Source organism: Stegastes partitus, unplaced genomic scaffold (assembly GCF_000690725.1).
Source record: "Stegastes partitus isolate 25-593 unplaced genomic scaffold, Stegastes_partitus-1.0.2 Scaffold1079, whole genome shotgun sequence".
NCBI lineage: Eukaryota > Metazoa > Chordata > Actinopteri > Pomacentridae > Stegastes > Stegastes partitus.
In genome coordinates this window covers 96,223-106,551 of record NW_007578810.1, presented here as the reverse complement: position 1 = coordinate 106,551, position 10,329 = coordinate 96,223, and the positions used below count along the sequence as shown (strand labels likewise).

At 41.9% G+C, this 10,329-nt stretch overlaps 1 protein-coding gene across 1 annotated transcript; it reads left to right on the top strand.

Moving 5' to 3' along the window:
* The first annotated feature begins 8 nt into the window (after positions 1-8).
* Positions 9-8,609, top strand: rem1 (RAS (RAD and GEM)-like GTP-binding 1). The gene is made up of 5 exons (XM_008295829.1): positions 9-122; positions 3,041-3,435; positions 6,268-6,350; positions 7,370-7,577; positions 7,948-8,609. The coding sequence occupies exons 2-5, from the start codon at positions 3,075-3,077 to the stop codon at positions 8,223-8,225; spliced, it is 930 nt and encodes a 309-aa protein (XP_008294051.1). The 5' UTR covers positions 9-122; positions 3,041-3,074; the 3' UTR covers positions 8,226-8,609.
* The last annotated feature ends 1,720 nt before the right edge of the window (positions 8,610-10,329 follow it).

The following is a 10,329-nucleotide window of genomic DNA, read 5'->3' as shown; positions in this document are numbered from 1 at the left end:
TTTTTTTTCCAGCCGGGTTACTGTGGCACCGGGGTTCGGTTACAGCGTCACACCGGCTGGACGGAGGAGGGTTCACTCCAGTCCTGCTGCTCCCTGAGGCTGGATGGAAGCTGGGCTGAGCGGTGAGTCCTGCTGGAGCTCTGCTGTGGCTTCATGTGGCTTCACGTCCTGACGGGTCTCCTGGACATGTGGATCTCTGCTCGTCTGCTTTTGTCTTGTGTGAAGTGGAATTGTAAGAAAAGAAGTGGGAAGTGCTTCCTGTTGCTTTAATTGCAAACAAATGCTGCAGCTCGTCACCTCTTCTGTTGTTGGATGTTTCCTGCGCTGTGGAGGAACGAGCTGAGCGTCCGGCCTGGTGGTCGCTGGACGTGAACGCACCTGGAGGCTCCTACCTGTCTGCCTGCTGCACCTGGCGCCTTTAAACCTTGAATTATTCATTGTAGGAGGTTTGTTTGTGCTCCACTGCTCCGCTTGGCTCCTCTTAAACCTGATCCGAGGCCTAAATGAGAACTTTACTTTATCAGGATGTCTGTATTTATGCAACACTTTGATCAGCAAAACAGTTTAAAGACAGTTTTGGCAGCAAACACTGAAGCAGGTGTTGCTGCAGCCAAACTGGTTTCCAACAGAAAAACGAGATTCACGTCGCAAATTTACAAAACAGGTTTAAATATTGAAGTTTAAACTTTGCAGTGTTGTTTGAAATGTAAGTTTACCTGATTAAATGGAATATTAAGGAGAAGAAAACACCTGCATAAGTTAGTTATTTAGACTGAAGTTGCTACAAAAATACTAATTTGTCTGAATAAATCAAATATTAAGATTATTATAATACTCATTTATTTAAATAAATTAAATACGGGGGTTTAAAATTCTGCAAAAATACAAATTTGCTTGAATAAATTATATATTACAATTAAAATATTTATGTAAATAAATTAAATATTATTGATAAACACTACAAAATACAAACGTACCTAAATAATGAATTAAATATGAAGATTAAAGTCCTAAAAATAAATCACTTGAATAAGTTATATGGTAAGATTAAAATTTTACAAACAACTAATTTACATAAATAAATTAAATATGATTGTTAAACTCTACAAAAATAGAAATTAACAAAAAATATTAAATATAAAGATTAAAGTCCAAAAAGAAAAAAAATACTTGAATACATTCTGTATTACAATAAAAAAAAATTACAAAAAAACTAATTTACATAAACAAATTAAATGATTGTAAATGCTACAAAAATACAAATTTACCAAAGTAAATTAAATATGAAGATTAAAGTCCCCCCAAAATTACAAATTCACTTAAATAAGTTGAAAATTCTGATTTAAAAAGATCCCACAAAATTCAAATTCATTTGAATAAATTATATATTACAATTGAAATTTAATTTTTTTTAAAGTAATCCATTGAGATAAATTAAATATTATTGATAAACACTACAAAATACAAACATACCTAAATAATAGATTAAATTTGAAAATTAAAGTAAAAAAAAATTCACCTGAATAAATTATATATTAAGATTAAAATTTTACAAATAACTGATTTACATAAATAAATTAAATATAATTGTTAAACGCTACAAAAATACAAATTCACCAAAATAAATTAAATATGAAGATTAAAGTCCCTCCAATAACATTAGTAATTCACTTAAATAAGTTGAAAATTATGGTTTAAAAAAATCCCACAAAAATGCAAATTAATTTGAATAAATTAGTTTCCAGCATTATTAGGCCTTCATCATGAGCGGTACCGTGGACCCAGAAGGTTCTTTAAGTGTACTGATGCATTGGATCACTTGGTTGACATTTGACTGACTTCTATGGCTTTTATGGCTTTTATGGCTTTTATGTCACGTATGATGTAGTTTTTGTTATGCTGACATGCCAAAATGTCAACATGAGTCTGTTTGGGTCATTTTTAAGCTAATTTGGACCGACTTTGTGTCATTTTGGACATTTTAGAGTTACTTTGGGCCAGTTTTGTGTTGTTTCAGACACATTAGGAGTAATTCTAAAGAACTTTTGGGCTATTTCAGACACAGACGTGATATTTTCCAGCCGATCCAAATCAGTTGTGAAATGATAGCGGTACTGTGGCCCCAGGATTCCCTGTAAAGGTATATATGTGGATGTAGACATGTTTATGATTAAATATGCCATCTCTGATTGATATTTCACCAACTTTTTTGATATTTTGATGTTTAAATATCATAAAGCTCCATTTGGACCATTTGTAAACCATTTTGGCCAAGTTATGAGTCGTTTTTGGGTTAATGCTGATGGTTTTGGATGAAGTTTGAGTCATTCTGGGAAATTCACATTTCCTACTAAATGTGTAGTCCTTCTATTTCTGTTTTGACAAAGTGGTGATGTTGATTCATTGGTAAGACCAACTGTCATTATATGTGCAGCGTACCAAGCTGCCTCCATGGTGTCTTCATGCTAAAATTTAACTTGTGAGACTTATTTTGCAGAACGTTCCCGTACGTACCTGAATTCATCCATATATACGCCTGCAGGAGCTTCTGAGGCCCCAGTACAACTCGTTTAAAAATGATTTCCTCTTTCAAACACCAATATTTATTTTCTTTTCCTCTGCTGGAGCCTTTGAATCTTTTGGATCCACTGGAAACTGGTCTGTCTGCGTCTTTACCCAGTTTGACGACTGTGGGAGTTTCATTTCTGCAGATAACGAACCTCTAAATGGCTGAGACGTTTGGTTTTAGGATGGAAATATTGTGCAGAACTTAGAACTTCCTCTCTAGATTCTAAACTTCTTAAAGACTTTCACCTCCAAGAGTGTTTGTTCCATCCCCACCTTCGTCCCAACCGGTCGATGGCTGCCTTCCCTGAGCCCGGTTCTGTCGGTTGCTGCCTAAAGACATCTTTGGACTGCTGGGTTCTTTGTTCAGAAGTGCTGTGAGATGGGACATGTTGCTGTACAAATGAACTGAAATAAATAAAATTAAAAAAGACCGCACTGAGACTGTCTTGCATCCTCTTGTCTCGTCCCTCAGGCCCGACTGGTCCTGATGCTGTTACCATAGCAACATGACCCTCAACACCCAGAGAGAGAAGGAGCCCCTGCGGAGGCGAGGCAGCACCCCGATCCCGCCCCTGTACCAGCACCCGTCCTGGCCCCGGGACCCCCGGCCCCTCGGCGGCGCCCAGCCCGACCTGGAGCAGCCCCGGCCCCAGCGGAGCCACCCTCCCCTGGGCCAGTCGGCCTCCTACCACCCCGGGGACACGTCCCTCCACTACCGCGCCCAGTGGAGCTCGGACTCGGACGATGACTCGCAGAGCGACTCGGACTGCGTGTACCGGGTGGTGCTGCTCGGCGACCACGGCGTCGGGAAGACCAGCCTGGCGGGGATCTTCGCCGGGATCACAGAGAAAGACGAGCAGCCCGGAGGTGAGACGCTGCTGCCTGTCGTTAAGCCCCGACGTCCTCACCAGCGTTTTATGAGCCGCTCTTTCATCGCTGCACTCTGCAAACGTTCCCCTGGACTCTGGTTTCCATCAGTCCTGACAGGGTCCAGGTTTCCCAGCAGGACTCAGATTTAACGCTGATCGGCTTCAGGGCTGCGACAAAGGAAAGTCAGAGGAGGACGTCACGTTGTTTATAGAACTTATTTATCAGTTCACCTCACACAAAGCGCAACAAACATTAAATAAACGGAGTAAAGTCAATATTTAGAGCGAGCGACATTTGCCTCTAAAACACGTCCAAGGTCCTCCGGAGGTGGTTTCTCCAGACGGACTCCAGGGTGTTCAGATCTGTGGAGGAAACCGAGTCCTCGCTCTTCATGTGGCTGAGGATGGTTCTTCTTACTTAATATATATATATATATCTACATCCAGAAGATCCCAGCCTACCTGGACTGAAAAAAACAGGAGGTCTTTGTAGTTTAATGGTGTCTCTATAGTAAAAAAAACAGATAGTAATACATTTTATTTGTAAGCGCCTCTCAGAGCATTCCAGGACGCTTACAATAACATATATATGTAATAATTTATTAATGTACAACAGCAGAAAACAAGACATTTTCCTTTATTTAATTGTAAATATATCATAACAGTGAAAAATAGAATATTATATTAGTGAATCTATATTAAAAATGGAATATGTTCCACTTTTTGATGGTATATACATTTTAAAAGCAGGTACTTTGTATGGATTCAATTTAATGCTACATCTATAGAGATTAAACAGGTAACCTCATTTTAATGGTGAGGAAGGCGAAGGTTTAAAAAAAACAAAACAAGGAAGAAGTAAAATATATATCTTGATGGTCAATTGGGGAAAACAGACATTTTCTATTTTTAAACAAAACAAAACAGAATAATTCCTGGTATTTAATGGTGAATCTATGATAAAAATGGATATTGGCTTTTATTTAATGATGTATCTGCTATTTAATGCCAAATCTATGATTTAAAAAATGACATTTGGTAATATTTCATGGTGTAAAAATTAGTACATTTTCTGTTATTTACCTACAGTAAACACACACATTCTGTTATTTAACGGGATATCTACATTATAAAGCCTCTAAATGTTAAATTAATTAATTAAGTAATAGAAAATGTGCCTCCTTATCCAGAATTTGTCCTGTAATTTAAAAAAAACAAACAAATAATAATAGTAATTCTGTTACTTTATCCTTCAGTGACTGTAAATTTAAGATTATTGAGGGAATAAAAGTCGGGATTTCTGGACCTCTGCTGCAGAGTTAATGAAGTGATCGACTGATTCACTGGAACTCTTTTAAAAAGTGCTCAAATTGTGGAAAACAAGACAAATTAGTTCTAGGATGGACTAAAGTGACATTAAGTTCCCTCTTTAGCTATAAGAGTTATTTAAATCCCCCTTTAGAGCGTTCGGTTTCCAGCCTCATTGCTGCACACGACGGCTTTTCTATAAACACTCACTGATGTTCAAACACAGACTCTATTAACAACAGCGTGGGATCATCTGTGCGACTTTCTGCGGCGGCTTCGTGCAGCAGCGTCACCGTCCTGCTCAGCGTCTGCCTCTGACTCTGTGACACTGCGACCTTCATCATTGATCAGATCTTGTGTCACGTGTCGATTGGCCGCCGGCCATGATTGAAGCCCGCATCGATCCAACCAGTCTGTCTGCTGTTAGTGTTCAGATTCACCGAACCGGCTGCTTTTACATGTTTTCTGGTATTCTTGTTATCTTGTGCTGCTGCTGTTGTTTGCCATGTTGGGAAGTTCTGACCATAAATGTGGCAGCTGTGATTGGTCGTTGGTCCTCCATGTTAGTGCGACAGTGCTGATCTGAGGAGAGGATGTTGTGTCAGCGAGTGTGTTGAGGCTAAAGTCGGAGTTTTCAGTCTTTGTGAAGTAATCGGCTACTTCATGTTAGCTGATGCTGCAGGGCTCACCAAGACTTTGTTATAAAGAAAGTTTAAAAAAACACCATCTGATACCTGCTGGCTGTGATTGGGGTTCTAGGTTTTGTTAAACCAGCTTACACACAGAAAGTCTGGATTTGTTAAACCTTCTTCATGGTACACCCAGCTGGTTGGTCCCCAGCTTTGGTTTCCAAACTGAAACATCTCAACATTTCATACATAGATTGCTAAGAGATGTGAGATTGTAATAACTGTCACGATATTCTGACTTTTAATCCGTCGCATCATCAGCTCAGGATTTAAATTAATCCAGTAGTTTCTTGCTAAAGCTAAAGACGTTTCATCAGTCTCCGCTTTACATAAATGCATTCAAACTTGTGCATTATGAACATTTTAAACATTTAAAAGACTCTGTAAAATATGATTTTTCTCTGCATATACAAAACTCTTTGCAATGTCGATCTTTTCCTACATGTAGAATAGACCTGTGGTGCAATATCTGAACTTCTACATCTAGAAGAATTTGCACAACATCAACCGTACTTGTGAAATTTATTGTCTATTCTGTATTTTCCTGCTGATATTCCTACATTTTTCCATTATCCCCTTTGCTTCTGGAAATTTTCCTGCTGTAGCATTTATGAAGGATTAGCTTAGCTTAGCTTATCTTTGTGTTTAGTGCTAATTAGTGCTAGCATGCTAACAAACTGCCCCAGATGACAAACATGGTAAATATCGACATGTTAGCATGCCGACTACATCTCTTAGCAGCGCCGGGCCTGAACACAACCTCTCTGAGACGTTAGCGTGTCTGAACGTTTTCCGTCCTGCCGCTAACCGCTTGTGTTTGCTGTTCATTACAGAGGACACGTATGAGCGAACGCTGACGGTAGACGGAGAGGAGACCACGCTGATCGTCATGGATACCTGGGAGAATGACAAACTGGTACTGCATGTGTGTGTTGATAGACTACAGGTGTAGAACGGAAGTCTGTTTTAGATCCACGTAAGACAACAGCGACACGTTCGCAAACCTTTAGTCGGTTCAGACTAAAATGCTTCCCTTGTTGACCCTGATCAGGAGCGCCAGTGAGGCGTTTAAGGACATGAACCAACCACGATTGCCTGGAAAGCAAAAGCATCTTGACACAATGGGATCTTAGTCCACGAGTCTTTAGATTTCATCATGATAAATGTATAATTTTCAGGTTATTTCAGAGTAAATTGGACACAGAACATGAGATTATGAGCTCTAGTCACAGTGAGGTCATTCCGAGTCCGTCTACGTCTGTGAAGACTGTGTCGTTCACTGCTGTCAGACTTTTACAACAATGTGATGTTGCAGAGTTTGTCTTTTAATCTAATCCTGCATAGCCAGATCTATGTCCATTAGTGCTGTAGAATGGCACCTCAGGATTATTCTGTCATAGGGAGAGAAGAAAAAAAAAAAAAACAACCTCTGGCTTGTTTGTGTTTCTTTAAACTAGTCATAATTGTATTTCATGGAGCTGAGCCCAGGATGCAGCAGTGGTGTCCCATTAAAATGGTGACAGGGGATTGTTGTGGTGCAACAATGAGGCAAGAACTATCACTACGATTTATAAATAGCTGAATGAAGTGCTCCGTACTGCTCAGCCAAATCTTCTGCAGGGTTTTTAGAGTGTAGGTTGCTGCTGGGAGGTTTCCTGTGGCTAAGACGATTTTGAAAATGCTAACACATCATTAGCGACAGGTTTACACCTACAGCCTACTTGTACTTAGTCAGACTAGTCTTTATCTGATACACCTCTGAAGCTCAGGACAAACCCATAACACGCTGATGTTCCGGTTGTGCTGCTCACCCTGCTGCACAACAAAGACCAGAACGAGCACCTTAAGACAGAGCGGTTCATCCGTTTTTACAAAAGCATCCATTGAATTTAAAACTAAACAGGATGTTTGTCCTTCCCTTTGTTCGTGTCTCAGGAGGGGGAGGCGGCCTCCTCCCACAGCGACTGCCTGAAGGTGGGTAACGCCTACGTCATCGTCTACTCCGTCACCGACCGATCCAGCTTCGAGTCCGCCGCGGAGCTCCGCATCACGCTGCGACGCGCCCGCCAGGCCGAAAACCTTCCCATCATACTCGTAGGGAACAAGAGCGACTTGGTGCGGTCCAGAGAGGTCGCTGTAGAAGGTGGGGAGCACACAGACACCGACATGAGGGCTGATCAGAAGGTAGTGATGGTCTCTTTGTGCAGCGGTACTCTGCTCCCAGTGCTCCTGGAAACGTGTCCAGCTCCATCTGCTGAACTTCCTAAACTGAGCCCTTATTTGCTGCACATCTCTAACCTAAACTGCTGTTTCTTCTCCTGCTGGTAGCTGCAGACCCTCCTCTGGTCACCATGGTGATCCTCCAAGTTAGGGTTGGTGGATCCAGGTCCATGGAGATATCCCAAATGTGCCCCAGTCCTTTCTGATCAACCCTTGTTCAACAAAATGCTGAGTATTCATAGTCAGCTGATGCCCCTTTAGTAATTGGATCCCCCTCTGTGTTTTTTACCCAGAGGGCCGAGCGTGTGCGGTGGTGTTCGACTGTAAGTTCATCGAGACGTCGGCGTCTCTGCAGCACAACGTGGCCGAGCTGTTCGAGGGCGTGGTGCGACAGATCCGCCTCCGTCGGGACGGCAGCGAGGCCGTCCAGCGCAAACACTCCATCTACAAACGCAAAGAGAGCATTACCCAGAAGGCCCGGCGCTTCCTGGACCGGCTGGTGGCGCGCAACAACCAGCGCATGGCGGTCAAGGTGCGATCCAAGAGCTGCCACGACTTGGCCGTCCTCTGAAGGTCGTCCAGGAGGTTTTCTGACTCGTTGAAGGTCGATGTATCGTGGACGGAGGTGTTGATCTCTGAGACACAAACGATCATCAGCGACCTGAGACAGTCAAACACCAGCTGAGATCAGTGCGAGCAGCTCGCTTGAACATTTGGAGTCAAACTTTTTGTGACTTTTTCTCCAAATGACCGAAATATAAAAGACTGTAGAGGATCATCAGTGTTGGTTAAAGGTTGGATGAACGTTCAGTGTGTGTGTGTGTGTGTGTGTGTGTGTGTGTGTGTGTGTGTGACGGCGTCCTGCTGGTTTCTACTGTGTCCACTGTGCTTTTTCTTGAGGTTTCTACTGTTTTCAGTTCAACACTGTGCTAAATAAAGTCTTAAATTAACTTCAGCTCAACATCTTGTTTCACTGACGACACAAACACATTCTGGGTGTTCTGTTGGAGTCAAGTCAGGCCACATAAATGTCCAGGTCGCAGTTTTCACTTCTTTAGACACTCTTGCGTGATTTTGTTCTTCGGATGGTTCTCCTGCTGGAATGTTACTCTTTTATAAGCTTCTGCAGACTGAGAGTCATCTAGTCAGACGGTGTTCTGGTTTATCCTCCCCTCAGTTCTTCACTGTCAGGACGATGCCTCCACTGTGGTCGTCCTGGTCAGGTTCACACCAAACATCTGGACTCCATCTGAGCAGAACAAGTTTATCTTCATCTGAAAATGTTCTCCAGCATCCATCAGGCTTCTTTTCATGTTCTTCAGCAAAGTTTCATCTGGACGTTTTGCTCTGAGCAGCAAGCAGGTTTTTTTTTTTTTCTTGTCCTCCATCCACAGAGGTTGATGTTCTGAAGTGTCTGAGCTTCACACTAACTCTGGTTTCCATTGATAACTCCTGGACCAAGTCTGAAGCAGCTGGATCATTAAAGTAGTTCACTGTGTGTGGAGTCATTGTAGGAGGACGACCACTGCAGCCCTGATCAGTGCTACTATGGCTCCTTCTAGACCTCCTGGTTACTGCTCACACTGGGCTTCTCAGTCAGATTTTTCAGTTCCTCTGCTCAGTTCTTCTCCATGTGGAGCCATGATGCAGACATAGACACAGCTCATAGGTCCACAGCTGAGAAGGTTCTGCTGTTGGACTTGGAGATAATGCAGCTCCACGCGATTCAGTTTTGGAATCATGTGACATTTAGGTGACACTGCACAGGCTTGTACTCACTTCTGTCGTGTCCTGTAGCTGCGTGGCGCCTTTTTTAATCGTTTTCGTGACTTTTTTCATGCCGCGGTTTCATTTTCAGTTATTAATCTAATTGTTTTGTGTGTTTCGTCTAGCTGTAATCCCCTCTCTACAGGAGCTGCAGGGGTCAAAACGCTGTGCTCCGCTTCACATAAACAAACTGTCAGGCCTCCGGGATGTTTACCGTTGCCACGGAGACCGGCGGTCTGTTGAAGAAGAGGCTGTTTACTGAGCGGTCGCCATGGAGACGCAGTGGGTTGACAGAAAACAGGCGTGAACGGCAAGTTTGGAACGGTGTCCTTTAATGGGACTTTTCTGCCCGCGGTGCAGTCTGTCAGGCTGCAGACAAACATCTGAGCTAACATGTGACGCGGCTGGAAACTACCAACTAGTACTAGTACACACAACCAGAACTGCTAAATTACCAGCACGAATGTAAAAGTCTACTACGATGCTCGCAGCTCTGTCAGGCTGTTCTCCGTTACTTTACGCTAAATGCTAACATCAATATGCTAACATGTGCATGATGGTCACTAATGATAACGTTAACAAAATCAAGTGTTTAGATAAACAACCTAAAAACAGGACACCAAGAGGACAACACGACAACATGTGCCTGGCTAATTTAAATATTATTATTAGGGCATCGCAGTATGATTAATTATGCAAATTGACCCAGCTATTTTAAATATTAAGATGCAAATTTACTCAACTAATTCAAATGTTTAGGGTTGAGACGCTCCAGTTTTATGTAAAATACAGATTTACCTGACTGATTTAAACACTGAGGGGATTGTTTTTAAAAGACAATAGAATCATATAAATTATGCAAATATATCAGACTAATTGTAATGTTAAGATTATGCAAATTTACCTGA